Raw genomic sequence first — 20,327 nt, 5'->3', positions numbered from 1 at the left:
ACAAGTTTTACTCGGCAGTAAATAAGAGTATACCAATGGCTTTCCTTCATTGTCTCATTTCTGACATAAGTCTGCTTTCAGTGGCTGGGAAGTTCCTGAGCTAGAAACCCTGTTACAAAATTCCAAAATAAAATGGCGGACCGCTATGTCGCCTTAAACTAGTGTTAAAACTTTTCGGTTTTTAAAAACGTATTATTTATAAATCAATTTAGTTGAGAGGTATGTATTTAATTGAAAATTATTATTACTTAACAATTGTATTAACGTTAATTATTTAAAATTTTAACTAATGTTTAGATTTTTAGGGTAAGTTTTAATATTAATTTGAAATTCCCACAACAATGTAGTAGGATATACATTATTTCAGCTTAGCGGCCTTGTAATTTGTTGAAAAGTAGAAACTCTATCTAGCTTCCCAGCAAATACAAATCGTCCCTGGGACGTCCCAGCATGGTCCATAGAGCCCAGCTTGGTTCCGTCCAAAATTCGTCCTACGGGACGAATAACGGACGTCCCATTTTAGTCCTCGAAGAACCAATTTCGCGACATCAGATATTCAGCCCAATCGACGTCGCATGGATCTCCACTATTCGTCCGAAAAGTTTCGTCCATCAATGCTATCTAGAGGTGCGTTTATCAGCAATTAATTTTAATTTTTTCACCTGTATTTGAATTTGAGCTGATAATGATTAATAAATATTAATTTTATTAAGAATATTATTATTTAGATTAACGAGTTAATTTAAAGTGAATTAATGAAATTACGTGTTAAATCAAAACAACTTAATTATTTAATTAATTTTATCTGTTCTTAATTTTTATATTTTTTATATTATTATTTTCTTAATTTTTATTTCCATTATTTTCATTTGATGAATTATTTCCACAATCACAGCCAATTACTGCGAAAAAGCTGATCTAAGTTGGCCGATATAAGTCCTTTTAAAATATCTGGTAGCCCAGTTTGTAGTTTCTTTTGTACGACGCCATTACTCGATAGTTTGGAATCGGTCACCATAAAGTCCATAATGCGTTCTACACAAACGTTAAAGATTTTAACATAGTAATCTCTAGTATTGCTGATAATATATCATAAGAGTAAGTATTTTATTAAAAAACTGTTTGATTTTTTTAATGATTTTAACTCGATTTTTTTAATGTGTCTTTTACAGAGGTAGGAAGAAAATATGTTTGATCAAAGTCTATTCATTTTGGACCTGTACATGTTTCAATTTAACTTTTTAAGTTTATTATTCATTACTCTCACTGAACGGTTCGCCTAAAGCTTTATTTCATTTTGTTATATTCTATATATTGGATTTGGAATTCCAAAAGTAAGATTTGCATTGAATTCTCCGAACGTTAGGGAAGGTTCGCTGTTTTTAAAGTTCTTTTTGGACCTGTACATGTTTCAATTCAATTTAACTTTTTAAGTTTATTATTCATTACTCTCACTGAGTGGTTCGCCTAAAGCTTTATTTTATACTGTGATAATTTATATAGTTAAATTGTAATTCCAAAAGTAAGATTTGCGTTGAATTCTCCGAAAGTTAAGGAAGGTTCGCTGTTTTTAAAGTTCATTTTGGACTTGTACATGTTTCAATTTAACTTTTTAAGTTTATTATTCATTACTCTCACTGAACGGTTCGCCTTAAGCTTTATTTCATACTGTTATATTTTATATATTGAATTTGGAATTCCAAAAGTAAGATTTGCATTGAATTCTCCGAATGTTAGGGAAGGTTCGCTGTTTTTAAAGTTCATTTTGGACCTGTACATGTTTCAATTTATTTTTTTAAGTTTATTATTCATTACTCTCAATGAACGGTTCGCCTAAAGCTTTATTTTATACTGTGATAATTTATATAGTTAAATTGTAATTCCAAAAGTAAGATCTGGATAGATATTAAAATTAAGCTTTGAGAAACAGTAATTTCTAGAGTACATTTTTCATTCGATAGTCTTAATTTTTTTAAGGAATAGTATTAAATGGCTTAGTTTTATTTTGCTTCTGATTTAAAAATTAATTTTATTGTTTTTTTACATTTGTATAAGGAAGGTTATTTAATTTTTTAATAGTTTAGTTCGAAATTTATTTTGTTATATAAAAATTAAATAACTATATAAGTTTTGTAATTTATATGTTAACTGCTAATACTTGCAGAGTTCGTGTTATTACAATCAAATTGTACACTTGTTGCTGGATTTTTCCATTATCTTGTATTTTAATGTTTTGAATAAAATTTTAATATCAAGTTTGGCTTTTTAAATTATTTGTTCAGAATACGATATCCAATGAACGTCCTAGTTTCATCCCTACTGAGCCATGATTGAACCAAATTAAAGGCCTAAAGACATCTCTAGGTTTTATAGAAAGACATCCAGGGGACGACCGCCGTAATCGCCGTTGAAAAACTCTTGATTTGATGTTGCCGCGCTGGACGAAGACATTCGGTAAGTTTAGTCGTCTCTTTTTAAATCGTCGGAATCTAACCACGTTTGTTGCGTATAAGTTTCGTCCCTTGACGTAGTTACGCCGCACAGTGGGGCAAACTGAGCCCAAACCTGGGAAAAAGTCAAAAAAATAAATAGCGCGTATGAATTTTATTTTAATTTATAATATTGGTTTATAAACCACCGCACAATTTAACGGTGTATGGGGCGCCAAATCGGAAAAAACTAAACAAAATAGTTGTACATATATTTCAGTTTTCTAGATATATTTCAAGCGTTCTAGACACATTTTACGAAGCTCACTCTAGGTATTTTACGCGACGTTCTCTCTGGATATTTTACGAATATCTCTAGGTATTTTACGCGACGTTTTCTATGTATTGTAACCAGGCGACGGTTATATATAGGTACCTCGATTTTAACATTAAACTCGATGCTTCACGCTATGGGAAAGTTAAGGGAAATGTCGGCATAATTTTGGGTGCTGGGGTACCTTAATTTCTGATGTACGCATTAGTAACTTTTAGACACTTGTACAGGTAAAACGGCTTGGTTTATGATGAAACGTTTTTTAAAGGATTTGCGTTTATAGTTTAAATTAATTTACTAGCCATATTATTTCTATTAAATTTGAAAAGAAAGGTTATAAATAATTTATATTAAACTTATTATTTACCATGGTGAATATTAGTAGAAATTATGTTTAATTCAGAGAAAACGGCATGGTATTAGAAGATAAAACTTATTTTATACAAGACGTTTCGAGCCGAGGCTCTTCTTCAGTCGTTCGTTAGTTTTAATTTGATTTAAAATTTTACCACGCGCCATATTCAAGTTCTAATATCACGCGAGCAGAAGGTCAGCGTGTTAAAAAATAAACAAAAGTTTTACTGATTTTAACAATTTACGTGTGTAATAGAATCAATGTAACCGATAAATCCAAAGTATATGTAAGTCAGTGTGAATTATTAAAATATAAATATAAAATAAAATAAAATTTTAAATCACAATATTACCCCAATTAGTTACTTCTTGACATCCTTTATCTAAATTTAAATTACCTAGTTTACGAATATACAATCCTTCATAGAATTTTCTTTTGTACCAATTGGTTTCCCGTTTTAAAATTTTGTAATCATCCCATTTAATAGAGTGGTTTAACGAAGACCAAATATGTTTTGAAATTCCGTTATTCATATCGCCCTTAGCCACGCAGGATTTATGTTCACGTATCCTGTCTAAAATGGAACGTTTTGTTTCACCAATATACGTTTTTCCACATGAGCAAGGGATTTCATAAATAACGCCTCGAATGGCGGAATCTTCTATTTTAGGTTTTAAATGAGAAATTTGATTTTTTAGTATATTAGTGGTTTTTGATACTAAGTTTATTTTATAATTTTTCAAAATACGTTTAAGTTTCTCTGTGGTTTTAGGTATATAGGGTAAAACTAAAACCTCCTCTTTAGGTTTACTTTTCATATCAGAAGGCATGCTGATTAAGTTTCTGTCAAATATGGTTTCTATAAGTGTTTTTGGATAATCTCATTCAATTAACTGATTTTTAATTTTTAATTTATCCGCAATTGGGTTATCAGATATGGATTCAATATGGTGTTTTAAACCTTTTACGACTGATGTTTTTACATGGTTGGGGTGGTTTGAATTAAAGTTTAAAAAGGTTTTTGAATGAGTAGGCTTTTGGAATAATGAAAAGGTTAGTTTACCATTAACATTTTTAATAAATAGGTCTAAAAAAACCAATTGGTACAAAAGAAAATTCTATGAAGGATTGTATATTCGTAAACTAGGTAATTTAAATTTAGATAAAGGATGTCAAGAAGTAACTAATTGGGGTAATATTGTGATTTAAAATTTTATTTTATTTTATATTTATATTTTAATAATTCACACTGACTTACATATACTTTGGATTTATCGGTTACATTGATTCTATTACACACGTAAATTGTTAAAATCAGTAAAACTTTTGTTTATTTTTTAACACGCTGACCTTCTGCTCGCGTGATATTAGAACTTGAATATGGCGCGTGGTAAAATTTTAAATCAAATTAAAACTAACGAACGACTGAAGAAGAGCCTCGGCTCGAAACGTCTTGTATAAAATAAGTTTTATCTTCTAATACCATGCCGTTTTCTCTGAATTAAACATAATTTCTACTTATAAATAATTGTTTAAATTTTTTATGATTTTCAATGTAAATAGGTTACAGCAGGTGGCGATAGCGTCTAGGATCAGAATATTTTACGTTGTTGCGCCAGCCTCTTTTACACTGATTTTGGTCCTTGAAAAATTAAATAAAATGGCGTCCATGCGATGCGTTAGCTCGAGTTTCTTAAGCTTTGGTCTTCTAGAAAAGAAATGTGTCATATAAAAGAGAGTGATTGGCGTGTTGAAATGTGGTGTAGTGGTTATAGGCGTTGATATTCTTAAATAACTTCTTTCTAATAAGGAGGGTTCGAATCTAGTTAGAATGAATATTTTTCGGATGGGTTCCATTTCGAAAACGTTTGTGTTATAAATGAACCTTAATTTACTAAATTACTCAAATGGGTTCCATTTCGAAAACGTTTGTGTTATAAATGAACCTTAATTTACTAAAATACTCAAATTTAAAATAAATATTTAATAATATCGAGATGGAATACTCATAGGTAGGTCGTAGGGTAAAGTACGATTGTACTTCTCATAGAGATCAAAATATAAGTAGAGGGGAACTCGAGACTGATTGTTTGAAACTCCTGTTTTGACCCCGGAGCCTTTGTCTGTGGATTTTGAAACAACAGAAACGATACGCGTCTCTAGAGTTGAAAATAAGCGCGAGATGACGCCACGGTAAATATTCTGTTTGTTATATACCGCTGGGGGCGTGGAAATTGTAATCACAGCTTCGAGTTCGGTGTTTGTTTGTCTATTTATATGTTTATGGTACTATTCCTTGTATTTTTTCTATGAATGGAACGTGTGGATCTTCCTCGGATTGGAAATTGGCGAGCGAAAGGAACGTAAAACGACTATCGGATTGATCCGAGCGAGTAATGGAAAACGCTATCAATCAGTTTCCTATCTATAAGTCCCATACTAAAAGGTGGGTGAAAATATCGACCCGTAGATACGCTTGGGTGTCGGGACGTCATTCGGCAAAGGTGTGGTAGCGAACGACATTTTGTGCGTCAAGTAGGCGGCCTGCAAAAGCGTACAGGTGCTTTTGACGTTACGATGGCCGTCGATGAAAGTGTGATCGCATTTGAGATCAGTTTAATTTTCCGCAGACACGGCGTGACGTTTGTCCTTACAAAGCGCCCATCTCAGTTTGGGCCTCCGCCAATGAGTTTGCGCGACCCTTGGACTCTCAGCGCAGGGCGGCGCCACCGTGCAGCGCGCTCCGGCCCCGTTGACCATCGTCGCAGTTAGTAAGCAACATGGATATTTGTAGGAACTTCCGCGACTACGATGCCTGGAGAGACGTTTTAGATGCGTTAAACTCTACGTCGCCGACCAGTGCCGTCTGCGGCACTGCCTGTTGGTTCGACAAGAGTTTTAACACTAGTCCCGATCCGTCTCTGGACTGCGAGGAGCCGCTCGACGAAGACGAAGGAGAGGAAACGCAGTCGTCGCACTCGACGCCTTTGGAGCCCGGTGAAACAGACTTTCACGGCGAGAAATACATTTTAGTGGTCACTCGGAAGAAGAGGATGAGCAGAGGTGTTGTCAGCTGCGAGCGCACGAGGCCGCCAGAATTGCGTGCCGCGCAAGGGCGGTGGCGCTCTACGAGTGTCTTAGAAAAATGGAGTTCCACGCTTGTTTCAGCTTGTCATTTACCACCTAATTAAGTGTATCGAATAAATTTAAAAAATAAAAAGTCACAGCAAAGGTAGTGCGTTTATTGGTAGCACCAAGCCTGTACACCAAATGTGGGGCCTTTTAGTTGCAAATTACAGATTTGTATAGTGAACAAACAAACCAACTGACACATTCATCTTCATATATACATTATTATTATTATTATTATTTATATAGTTTAACTACAAAAGATGGTCTTTCAAAAATAAATGTTTCGTCCCCCTTCCATCCAGCCGATTTAATTTACTGTTCCACGGTTGCCAGATTTTATCGGAGAGTTGTAGATCCAACTCTCTTTGAAACAGTCAACTTCAATCCAAGATTTCGCTTTAGACTAGAAAATGCATCATGTGTTTCCATTAACCCACGTAGCTTTTTTATTCATTTTAGAACAACGAAATCCGGACTTCCGGCTTAAGCCTTACGTTTACAGCGTTGAAATATTTCCTTATTTTAGGAGAGAGTTTGCTGGTCCAGGTGTGGAATGTTAATACATCTTGGCGAGGGCTGAATGTGGAAGCCTCTTCTACTTGTCTTGGAACCAAAGAAGGCTGCTTTCATTACCTCTAAAGATTTGGTTGTAAGGCCTAAACACCTTGTTTAGTGAGGTTTAAATTGAAGTTTTTTTTGTCCAGTGTCGTTTGCTTAAACTGTTTTAAATTTTGGCTTAAAATTAACTAAATTTCTATTTTAATAGTGTCTGAACCAGGTTAAAGGCTCCAAGGGGTCATATTCCCTTCAACCATTTTTAAATAGAAAATTTTAATAAATTAACTCCTTTAACTGCAGCAATGTGTCCTTTATTGACGTAATTATAGTATGGTGGTTTTCTATTTCCATTTTTTACCTCTCCGAGGGGAGAAAGTTAACTGATTGATTTGCGGATGGGGTTGGTTTGATTGGTCTTTTTTCGTCAACGCTCACCGGATATTTCGTTATTGTTATGTTGTAGGTCGTGAATAATGAGTTCGTGTTATGATTGTTGTGGATGTTGAATTCGTGTTATGACGGTTGTGAGTGTTGAGTTTGTGTTATGATGGTTGTGGATGTTGAGTCTGTTGTGTTTGTATGGGCGTTTTCCCTCCAACTTCTTCTTAATGACTTCGGGACGGACCGAGTGCTGAGAGTTATGCAACCTCTCAACGTCCAATGGCAGGGTTTCCACCGGTTGTACACGGTATTCGTCTCAGTATCAATTTGCGATTTTTTGGTGCCGGCCGGGAATCGAACCCGGGTGTGCCTCGTGCCAGAGATGTACTCTAACCACTCAGCCACCAACGCTTGTTAATTTACGGTGTTTTTCTAAAAAACAGCTTTGGCGAATGTCCTTTACAAAGTTATAACGTTAGGTGCTATAATTTATTCTACATCATTTTAAATATTTATAAATTATATTAATCTTATATTTAATTAAATATTTATAAATTATATTAATCTTATATTTAATTAAATATTTATAAATTATATTAATCTTATATTTAATTAAATATTTATAAATTATATTAATCTTATATTTAATTAAATATTTATAAATTATATTAATCTTATATTTAATTAAATATTTATAAATTATATTAATCTTATATTTAATTAAATATTTATAAATTATATTAATCTTATATTTAATTAAATATTTATAAATTATATTAATCTTATATTTAATTAAATATTTATAAATTATATTAATCTTATATTTAATTAAATATTTTAGTAATTTAATGTAAAATTTGATCTTGATCAGGAATTGAACTCGGGCCGCATTGTTACAATGCGGATAGTTCACCGCCGAGCCATTGACTTCCTTAGGGAAAATATTAAAGTAAAGGAACAATTATGATAAGGCAGGTTTTTAACTAAACGGATTAATACAATATCTGTATATATTGTTTATTGAACTTTGGTACGGTTTTTTGTTTTGTTTTAAATTTTTGTTTAATTCTTAACAAAATATCGTTAAAACACAGAAAGTAGTTAATTGTTACCTTTTAATAACGCTTAAAAAAGGATAATTATTCAAAACTCCCGCCGAAACTATATCAAAGTAATAATATAGCGCAACCACGTGGAGAACTATCAATCAAACCGGGTAAAAAAATATAATATCTTCAATTTTTCGAACTTTAGTCAAATCTTGACGGGTCTAAAAAACACCAAAATAAAAGTATATAAAGCCGTTGCCGTCAATATAGAAGATTTAGTCTTTCTTAGTTCTTGGCTGTCAGACGAACTACTACAGGACGGGGTGCTGGTGTCGGTCAAAACTTATGAGGTAACTTTGCGGCTTTAATTAGTATGTTCGGTCTTCAGTCAAGAAAAGAGTTAAATTGTGTTTCGCGTTTGGAACGTGAGTGAATGGACTTAAGTGTATGAACAGTGCGTGTTTAAGACTGAAAGTGTTAAAGTAATTGTGAACTAACTCAAGTCAGCTGTAAGATAAAATTAATTGTTTTTATTTTTTGAATTGGAATAACCTAATTATACCCTTGAAATTATCAACCTGTGAGGCTATTTAAGTAGATTGGAAGTAATTAGTAGCGAACAGCTCTCATCTGTTAATTAAGACAAGAGTTTATAGTAAGGTTGTTTGCTCACTATGAACTAAGACAAATCTAGTCTTAGACACTTAAGTACCAGTTATGTACAATTACGTAGGAGGAGTATATATTGTTGGGTTATTGATGAAAGTTAAATCTAGAACGTTCCATAGACTGTTCTGAATAAAAATAAACATTTATAATTTTGCATAATTATTACGACGTACACCACTTTATGAGCATATCGTGGGCCGAAAAGTGAGAAATCTAGAGGGACGAGTCCCGAGCGCTAAATTCCAGGGAGAATAAAGGACGAAAATAATTCCCTGCGTCGCAATTTCGAATTTATTTGTTCGGATCCTAGGACCCCATGGGTTATCCCAATGTAAGATAAAGAAATAGAGGTTCAAATTCGTATAAAAAATAGTAATAAAGATTTAATATCACACTGATAGTCTTATCACAGTTATATTATCACAAAATTACGAAGGATTTTACCTCGTTGAGTTATATAACAGGTTTCGACAAAATTATTTAGGAACTGAATGATCCTTTTAGGGTTGTATAGACTCAGTTTATGGGTTGGCAGGCAAAAGATAATTTAAGTAGGACGGCACATGGAGGTACTGGATGGTCGCTCCAAGGCCTAACGGTTATCAATTAGACTTAAGCGAACAGGATGGCCGCTATAAGATTAAAACTGGTGTAGTTAACTATGGAGGGCTAAACTACAACCAGAACGGAAAATTCTAATAATTATGAGATAAGTTTTAAGGACGGATTTATAGAATTAATGACTAAAAATATACCAACTCATTAAACTAGAGTCATGCCAACAGGTCTTCAAAAGAGAAATAACTTCTCCACGGACTGCCGGTTTTAGGGGAACAGTTCATAGATGGGCCGGAATTAGGGTATATCGGTAACTAAATATCAGAAAATAATACAAAATGATGAATTAATAAAGTACTTAAGTTCGTTTGGTTCTGGTTTACTTGACTACTCTTGACTCACAAGAATTACGACGGTTCCTATCACACAAAAAGACTTAAACCGCACGCTGACGGCACGCTCGCATAACTCGCACAAAACTCTGACGACAATTCTTCGGACACGAGGGGCAATTACTTTAGCCGACTCAAAAATACTTCGATATTCATACTTTTTACCATTAAGACAATTACAACTATAAAGACAATTACTAACTTCAATTTAACTCTTCATTTCTACCTTACACCAGGAGTCTCCTGCTCCTCTCTTCTCTGAATGATCCTCAATCCCGGATTACCGAGGATTATATATGATATCAAAAAAAACTAAATAAACTAAAGCTTACGTGTTTGTTTATTGGATTACAACAAAAACTATATAGAGAAAAAAATAGCGAGAGAGAAAAAACAATAATCCGAAAATTATACTAAAAAAGGGTCACTAGATGGCGACATTGTCTCAACAAAATATAATTTTTGATTTCCATCGTATAGATGTTTTTTTTTTCAGAGAATCACGCCCCAAAAAGTGAACGGGTCGTGATATCACCCCCCGCCCAAGACTTGTTCGTCCCCGAACAACAACAAAAAAACAAAACTAGAGGGGCGTGATATTTACATATTGCTAAGGAATTAAATTGGATTATCTACCTTGTAGTTAAGGTCAGTTTTGGGTTTTCGGAAATAGTCCACCGTAACTTAACAGATAGTACCGTCCGTTGAATGCGGGAAGGGTCCCATTGGGTCAAATCCTATCTCCCCAGGTCCTCTGGCAGTGGCTGATGTCATCTTTCTGGAGTTTTCTTCTTTTTGTTTTTATGCGTTGACGAATTCCGCGCCTTTGGACGTAGGATACGAAGATTTATGCCTGCCCTTACTAAAATGGCATGGCTTGCTATTCTGATTTGTTTTAGTAACGCCCATATGCCCGGCGAAACGACTATCGTGGTAAATCTGTAATAAAGAGGTATGAGAGTCACTTGGAACTAATAAACGGAGCGCATGCTCTGGATTTGCTGGATTTTAAATATGATGTTGTCCTTCTTGACAAATTCTGGATGATTGTTCAAGTCCGTTAGGAATAATGGAGCGATGATGGGGTCTTGTTGCTGTAAGGCGGACCACTGTTGCTTGCTCAGGAGAGTGATGCATGGGTGTTCGGGCAACGGCCGGATGCTGGATAGTAGGCTGTTCGTGTTGTATATCGTAATCAGAAAAAGTTAATAAAAAGGCATCGATATCAGCGGATTTACTCGTAGGCGAGACTTCCGGTGACAATTGGTTAAACGCCTCTGTGGGTTTCTTATCTTCGAAAGGATTGGTATTAGTATTGACTAAGTCCCAGAGCGCCTGAATCGGAGTTTCTTGACGAGGCGGCTTCACTGGAGCTTCGAAATAATTTCGTGAGAGAGGGTCGGCTAATTGGTTAAGAATACCTGGGCGGTAAATAATGTCCATGTCGTGTTCTTGTTATTTGAGCGCCCATCGCGCTAAACGTCCATTGGGGTCTTTTGAGACTGAAGAGCCATTTTAGCGCCTGCTGGTCAGTTAACACTACGAACTTGGTTCCCTGGACGTACGCACGGAACTTCTTCACTGCCCAAACGACGGCTAGACATTCTGGAGTACATTTTCTCTAAGTCATTGAGGGCACGGCAGGCATAATATATATCTCTCCTTTCCTCTCCTTGCTCTTGCAGAAGGACCGCACCTAGTCCTACGCCACTGGCATGGGTATGGATATAGTATTTTCCGTCGTTCGTCGGATTTGCTAATATTGGAGGATTGGTTAAAAAGTTTCTCAAGGTATCAAAAGCTACCTGTTGCGGTTCTTTCCAAATGAACGGTTCCCCTTTTTTCTTTAATTGGCTGAGAGGAGAAGCGATATTAGCAAAGCTGGGTATAAACTTCCGGAACCAACCAGCCATACCGAGAAAGCTCTGGATGGCCTTCACGTTAACTGGTTGTGGGTATTCCTCCAGGGCCTTCACCTTGTCTGGGTCGGGCTTCACTCCACCGTTGCCGACAATGTGTCCAAGGATTTTTACTTCTTTTTGCGCGAAGCGACACTTGTCTATACGGGCGGTTAGATTTTCGGCTTTCAATGTGGCAAAAAGATAATGGAGATCGTTGAGATGCTTGTCCCATAGGGTGGCGCCGGAGGAGAGATCGTCCATGTAAAGTCCGAGGCCGAAATTTATCCGGGTGGGGAAAGGGAATATGGAGTCCATCATGCGCTAGAATGCGGCGGGGGCTCCGGTAAGACCGAACGGCATCACTAGAGATTCGAAAAGTCCCAAATAAGTAATGAAGGCCGTTTTTTCGATACTTGCCTTGTCCATCGGAATTTGCCAGAATCCCGCCCTTAGATCGATGGTGGTGATATATTCGGGGTTCCCCAGGCTGGATACGACTAGATCTTCGTCGGCCATTGGGTGACTGTCTCTCACTGTAACCGCATTTAAGGCTTTGTAATTCACTCAAAATCGTGTATAACCTGTTTTCTTGGGTACCATTATCGCCGGTGCGGCCCACGGGCTCTTGGATGGTCGAATTATTCCGTCTCGGAGCATGGCTTCAACGTGCTCCTCGATAACTTTATTTTCTGCCGGAGAGGTTCTGTTTAACCTGCAAGCGATAGGTTAAGCAGACCCCGATTCTATCTTGTGTTTAAATGATCGCGTTAGTCCTGGTTTATCGCTGAACACCCTTGGGAACATGTTGACAAGCGCCGTTAATTGTTAATGTTGCTTCGTGGTTATGGGTGGATTTTCTGGAAGACTAATTGTTTTGATTAGTGCCTTGCTCTCGTCGTTTTCGATATCTACGAAAGGAAAAGTCCAAGTATATCCGCAGTAATTAACGGAAATTAATTGTCTATTATAGTCTAGGTTGGCTCTCATTTTATACAACCAGTCAGAACCGAGGATAATAGTACTGGCCAGTTCTTCGAGTAAATAGAAATTAAACCTGATCTCCGGGCCCGTTCTGGACTGAAGACTTATGACTTGTTCTACCGAGCCATGCTTCCGCACGCCGATTCCTTCTGCCGCCAGTTGTACTAGCTTGGTCTCTAGTTCCTGGACTGGAAAATGAGGTTGACTGGTCAGGAAGGATTCTTTGTCCATGTATGAAGATTCTGAATCTACCATGGCTATTCCAAAATACTCGTAAATATAACAAACCAAAAGTTTTTTCCTGAGACGGAATCGTATTGAGGTCGGTTCGGTCTGTCTCTTTGCCGTCCTCTTCGAATTCTGCTTTGATTTCTGGAAGGCTGGATGAAATCGGTTCTTCCTGGATTTTTTCTGTTTGTTCTACCTCTCTCTCTTCGGGAAGGTTGGAGCCCTCGGTAATGACCTGAATCCCCAGAGTGGTAGATAAGGAATTGGGTAAATGTTCGTTATTCATAGACTTAGCTATTTCTCCGGATTCTAGTGTGTAGGTTTCACGGTCCTTGAACACGGATAAAAATTCGAGAGCGAAAATTGTAGCCATGGACGCAGAGGGATCCTGGATGTTCTTCCTCTGTGGCTTGGTGTTCTGTAAACAATCTCGGATCTGATGACCTGGTTACCCGCATCGGTAACACTGGTTGGGAGTTTTAGTTGGAGGAAGTTGAAATTTCACATTACGCACTGCGTTGTCCAGCCCTCTTCCTTGTAGGATTTTGATGGCTGAAGAGACCTTAGGGATGATTGCTAAGAGTTCTCGGATAGTGGAGATGGGGTGTAAAGCCAGCATCGCACTGATTTCAGGTAGCAAACCAGCTTTGATTTGTCTTAACATCATGTCCTCCTTTGGTCGTTCTGTAACGTCAAGTTTATTAAACAAATGAATCATGTTTTTCACATACGCTTCCGGGGTTTCATCTTCTTTTTTATGACTTTCCTGAAGGCGTCTCCACACTTCGTCTGTATAAGATCCGTCCAGAAATCGTTGGTCGAACAGAGTTTCGAAGTCTGCCCACGAATGGATAAGATGAACATTTTGTCGGAACCAATACTTAGCTTGGCTCTCGAGAATCAAAGGAATTAGTTGTAGTAATTCGCCTTCGGACATATGGGACGCGAGCTGGTATTCGTGCATCGAATCCTTGAAGTCTTTTGGGTTAGCGTCGTCTTCGCCCTGAAGCGAACGGGCGGAATTTTAATGGATCTGCTTCTTGGTGCTGGTGGTTGCCGTGGATAGGGCACTGGAACGGGAACGTACTGTGCCAGGACCTGGACGAAAAAGTCTGTTGAGGTACTTGACTGCTGACTGTATTCGGAGGTAGCTGGACACCATACGAGAAGCTGGGTACTGATGTTGCAACATAACTGTATTGAGTTAATGGTGGAGATTGCTGTGAGAAATTGGGAACATGAAATATTTGACCTCTTGGGTTGTACGAGTTCGTGGCATAATATGGATAAGTAAGACCATAATTTTGACCAGGTTGAGTACTCTTGGGTAGGGTCGGAGTGACGAACAAATTGGTTGGGGTCGGTGGATGAGGAAACGTCACCGTACTGAATGCTGGATTGTTCATGGGTAATTGAATGACTGGTTGATTTGAGGGAATTGGTCGAGTGTAGATATTAGTAGTCCCTCCACTTGAATTGGGACCAGGTATTTTAGGCAATGTAGTTCCCCAATTAACATTTGGAGAGGGGCCTACCGTGGTAGAACTTCCTACATGGGTTGCAATTGGTCTGTGACTTGTGTTGGCTGAGTCCGAACGTAAATTGTAGCCTCATATGCCAGGTTCTAGGGCTGGCCAAATTAAAATGTGCAAAATTACTTATAAGTTCTGCTGGTAATTGCCCAGGATTACCCCTTTGATGAAATGGGTCTATGTTATTCGCTAAGTACTCTGTTTGACTTGCTAATGGGGCGGGAAAAGAGTCATAGCGCTCTTCAAAGGATTGAGAGATAGCCGCTCCCCGGGGTAACCTCCAAGCCATAATGACCTTTTTTATTTGTTACTTAACCAGGAACTTTTCTATTTCACATCTCACAGGAGTAAACCAGAGGTTATTAACACTTGTCGAATAAAAACTCGTAGGATGGGAGAGCTTGCAAGGGTTTAACGTAGTAGAGGCGGACTGAAACACCTCCGTAAGGACAGGTCACTGTGGGCTAACTAACTCACTTAATTAATACACTATTCTAGTCACTTGAAGGGACGACAGCAGGAGTATAAAATCAACAAATATTTATTTACAATTATAAAACGTTACATGGCTGAACTCAAGAAAAAGATACATATTCATAACCGGACTACGATTTATATACACAAATTATAATGTTTTTTGCGATACCGATTTTTATCTTTTACAATTTTTACTTATAAATTCGATTTTAATATTTTTAGAAAATATATATTTTTAGATTCCTTTCAATTGTACGCGCGGCTTATTTACTTTTAGATAAAAAAATATCAACAACACTAGGCTCCTGCTGACTGTGCCAGATATTACGACGTGCACCACTTTACGAGCAGATCGTGGGCCGAAAAGTGAGAAATCTAGAGGGACGAGTCCCGAGCGCTAAATTCCAGGGAGAATTAAGGACGAAAGTAATTCCCTGCGTCGCAATTTCGAATTTATTTGTTCGGATCCTAGGACCCCATGGGTTATCCCAATGTAAGATAATGAAAGAGAGGTTCAAATTCGTATCAAAAAATAGTAATACAGATTTAGTATCACACTGATAGTCTTATCACAGTTATATTATCACAAAATTACGAAGGATATTACCTCGTTGAGTTATATAACAGGTTTCGACAAAATTATTTAGGAACTGAATGATCCTTTTAGTTTTGTATAGACTCAGTTTATGAGTTGGCAGGCAAAAGATAATTTAAGTAGGACGGCACATGGAGGTACGGGATGGTCGCTCCAAGGCCTAACGGTTAACGATTAGACTTAAGGGCACTGGATGTAGAAAATTATAACGTACCACTTAATTGGATAATGTTTATGTAAATGTATTGTATAATATTCTTAGTATTTGTACGCGCAGTAAATTAAATTAATGTATATGTATTGTATATAAAACAAGTTGGCAAGCCAAAATATACCTCTCCTCGGAAGAATTGTCCCTAGTGGTATTAATTTCTCGAGATAACCCTTAAAGATATATCTCCGCAATTTAGAGTTATTTGTTAAAAATATTAACCCATTTCTATCCCGCCCGGTATAAAATTTTAATTATAATTAAAATAATTGAGACGAAACGACCAATTTTAATTTATTCAGAATATCATAAGTTAAGTAGTTACAACAGTAAGTTAGACGTACTATAACAATGCACAATTGAATTAAACCCTTTTACAGAACAAGTTTATCAGTTAAATATATCTACAGAGGCTTTTTGGAATTACTCGCTTACGAAATACTTGCCGCATCTTTAACGCTCATTTTATTTCAACACTCGCCCTTGATGAAGATACCGTAGATATCTGGTAGTGGACGACTCGTTCACTTCCTGTTGACGTTGTGACGCATACCACATGAAAAAGACCAATGCCGTCCAATTTCCAATATCATATAATGACTCGCACACCCAAGAAATCGTAGATATCCAAATATCCACACCAAATGTATTTACAAGAAGCAAAAACCTTACCATAAACAAAGCACAGAGAGCCACTTGACTAACCGCCTTTGAATTAACAGAACTATATATAGGTCGTTAAGAAAGTTAACCACCCACAGGGTCTACCCTTTAACCCTCTAATCTCGGCTGACTGCGCTAAAACAAGATTTAACCTTTAAAAAATACCAGATTAGGCCTTCATAAATTCATTAATAAAAAAAGACTTTATTACCTATTATGCTTACGATACCTGTCTTAATTTCAGTGAATCTAAGCAGCTATCGGTGGTTCTGTGGTAGAGCGCTCGACTGCCAAGCCGAATGGTCTGGGTTCGAAACCTGGGTGGCGCATTTGTTTTTAATCAATAGAGAAACGCTAAATTAGAATTTCTTCGATGCAATAATTTCAATTTCAATTCTATTTCAATTAAACCAAAATTTCGTACTCTATTAAATACGCTTCCGATAAAGCTGAAGGTCTAATTTTCAATAAGGCGTAACAAGTGTCGGTGGTTCTGTGGTAGAACGTCCGCCTGTCAATCAGGAGGTCTCGGGTTCAAATCCCGCCCGATGCGATCGCAAATTGATACTAAGACGAATACCGTGTACAACTGGTGGAAACCCTGCCATTGAACGTTGAGACGTAGCATTTCACTCAGCACTCGGTCCGTCCCAAAGTCATTAAGAAGAAGTTGGAGAGAAAACGCCCATATAAACAGAACAGACTCAACATGCACATCCATCAGAACACAAACACAACAAATTCAACACTCACAACCTACGCATAAACATTACAAAAACCGTAATACACCAAACCGTCACGACGGTGAGCGAAAAAACACCATCCAAACCAAACCGCAAATGCATCCGTTAACGCTCACCGTCGCACGGTGGTTTTGCCAACCCTTTGAGAAACTGCGTACGCAGTGATTACACTTTGCACCGAAAATGCGAACGTGTTCGCAGTCCTGACAGACAGACACACCCACAGACCCACCCACAGACAGACACGGTCGTTGTATAACCCCTCCTAGGGGACTTTGTCCCCTCGGAGAGGTAAAAAGACTTCCTATTATTACGCGAGCAAGCGCGCTCCTCGTGATATGTAAAAAGCGAGTCTCGATGTACGTTTTGAATTGAAAAGTTGTTTAAAAAGGAGGAGTCTTATCGAAATTAAAAATAACAGTTCATAACGGAAATTTGGCAGATTTATTTTCACCAAAACGGCTTGTCTGAGTAAATTGGGATCCATGGATGGTTTTATACTAAAATTTCGACGTATTATCATATAGCTAATATACTGTTTCAGTCCGGAATATTAGCTCGACGTTCGCTCTCCCCAACGAACCCAGCATAGAAAAAGAAAACAGTCCACCAAAGGAATCGGAATTCCATACTTCGGCATTCCGCCCTCAACCAATTTTCTTTATGGTGCCGAAACCCGGGAATTGAAGATAGCTAACCATTCTGTCGCGAAATAACGTTCGAAAATCATCATGCCTGCCGATACAAACGCCGTTGAAGGGACGAACCAGACCACCGATACCACCGGAAACGCCTCGGATCCGAACACCACGGTTATCACCATAAACGCCGCGGATCCAACCACCAGTGGAGGCGGGTATAACAACGTTCCTAACCAAGCCAACATACCGAGTTACGTACCTACCAATTAGATAAAAATCAGAGACTCGCTAAAATGATAATTGTTAGAAGCCATTTTCAAGTGTTTCATGGTGGAATTAACGACACCATTACCCAACTTAGAGAGAGGTATTGGATACCTAGCGCCAGGCAGATATCGCGAACTGTAGTAAAGGATTGCACTATATGCAAAAGGCTCAGCGTGAAACCTGGATATGTTCCTACCGCACCCCTCCCACACGATAGGATTGATGAAAGCCCTCCATTCTCGATTATAGGTGTAGATTTCGCTGGCCCTTTGCAGGTTAAAAATAAAAAAATAAATTACAAAGGCGTACAGTTGTCTCGCCACCTGCGCCGTGACCCGCGCGATTCATTTGGAGTTGGTACCCGCGCTAAGCACCGACGAGTTTCTCATGGCTTTCAGACGTATAATTGCTAGAAGAGGGGTCCCCACCTCTGTTTATACGGATAACGCTAAAACATTTAAAAAGGCTAATACCGATCTCAAGATTATTTTTCAGAACCTAAAGGCAGAGTCACTCAAAGAATTTTTCGGAATACGGGGTATTCAATGGAAATTTATCGTAGAACGAGAAGGGTGGCACGGAGGATGGTGGGAGCGCCTAGTGAGGTCAACGAAAACCTCTTGTAAAAAATGCTCGGCCACGCCTCCTTGTCTTACACTGAACTCGAAACCGCGTTAACAAAAACTGAGGGAATAATCAACTCTAGGCCTATAACATACACCTACAATGATCAGAACGAGCCTACACCTCTGACCCCCTCAGAGTTTATGCTTGGTCGTAGAGTTACTTCTCTGCCCCCTCTAACATTTAAACGTGAGAATGTACCTTCTACGAGGAAAGAATTGATTAAAAGAAATCAGTATCGCGAAACGTTAATGCAAAATTTCTGGGTGAGATGGCGGAACGAATACTTAAAAGAATTACGGTCCGACCACCACTCAAAACAAACAAATTACAAGGGTGAATTTCAAAACGGTGACGTGGTCGTAATCCACGAAGACAAGCTTCCACGCCACATGTGGAAGCTTGGTGTAATTGTAGAGGTAGTTAAGGGAAGAGACGATCTCGTCAGATTTTGCGTAAGAACGACGAATGGAAACACCATTCAACGCACTGTTCAACATCTTTGTAATTCGGAAGTGACACGTCATGAACCTTAGGTGATACTGCAGGTATCACCTGGGGGAGTGTAGAAAATTATAACGTGCCACTTAATTGGATAATGTTTATGTAAATGTATTGTATAATATTCTTAGTATTTGTATGCGCAGTAAATGAAATTAATGTATATGTATTGTATATAAAAAAAGACTTTCTATTATTACGCTCCTCGTGATATGTAAAAAGCGAGTCTCGATGTACGTTTTGAATTGAAAAGTTGTTTAAAAAGGAGGAGTCTTATCGAAATTAAAAATAACAGTTTATAACGGAAATTTGGCAGATTTATTTTCACCACAACGGCTTGTCTGAGTAAATCGGGATCCATGGATGGTTTTATACTAAAATTTCGACGTGTTATCACATAGCTAATATACTGTTTCAGTCCGGAATATTAGCTCGACGTTCGCTCTCCCCAACGAACCCAGCATAGGAAAAGAAAACAGTCCACCAAAGGAATCTGAATTCCATACTTCGGCATTCCGCCCTCAACCAATTTTCTTTACTGGATGGCCGCTATAAGATTAAAACTGGTGTACTTAACTATGGAGGGCAAAACTACAACCAGAACGGAAGATTCTAATAATTATGAGATAAGTTTTAAGGACGGATTTATAGAATTAATGACTAAAAATATACCAACTATAACGACGCTTCCGTTTTCGTGGCCGAAATCGGGTACAATTACGAACGAGGGGATTTTAAGTTTAAGGCTTTAATAGAGCATCCCACGCCAATAAATGCAAAGAGAGTTTTTAGGCTTTCTTTGGCGTCGTGTACATCACATTTATTTGAGGCTCGAATTGCCCGAGTTATCGTTTTGGTACCAAGTGTAAGTGAATTGAGGAATACAGCCAATGTAACGATAATGGAGTTTTATTATAACTCAGAGTTCAACTTAACCTAATACAATACACTGATCAATAAACAATACGGTTGTGCTAGCTTACTATTCCAGAGGGGCCAAGGGTTAAACTAACGTTATGGGAGGACTGGGTCTGGAAGACACAGCTTGGCGAATATAATAAATTAAGGGATCTGGTACTGGGAGACAGAGATTTAGGACCGGAAGA

At 37.7% G+C, this 20,327-nt stretch overlaps 1 protein-coding gene across 1 annotated transcript; it reads left to right on the top strand.

The window, feature by feature from the left end:
• The first annotated feature begins 18,725 nt into the window (after window positions 1-18,725).
• LOC149923326 (uncharacterized) lies at window positions 18,726-19,256 on the top strand. Its single transcript, XM_090160874.1, has one exon. The coding sequence runs from the start codon at window positions 18,726-18,728 to the stop codon at window positions 19,254-19,256; it is 531 nt and encodes a 176-aa protein (XP_090017000.1).
• The last annotated feature ends 1,071 nt before the right edge of the window (window positions 19,257-20,327 follow it).

Source organism: Leiobunum rupestre, chromosome 10 (assembly GCF_980474605.1).
Source record: "Leiobunum rupestre chromosome 10, qqLeiRupe1.1.hap1, whole genome shotgun sequence".
In the NCBI taxonomy this organism is placed as follows: Eukaryota; Metazoa; Arthropoda; class Arachnida; order Opiliones; family Sclerosomatidae; genus Leiobunum; species Leiobunum rupestre.
Note: the sequence above shows the minus strand (reverse complement) of the source record. Positions and strands in the feature narration are given on the sequence as shown.

What these genes read in the sequence shown, in the direction of transcription:
- LOC149923326 (XM_090160874.1), top strand. Translation starts at nt 18,726, where the DNA reads ATGCTCGGCCACGCCTCCTTGTCTTACACTGAACTCGAAACCGCGTTA.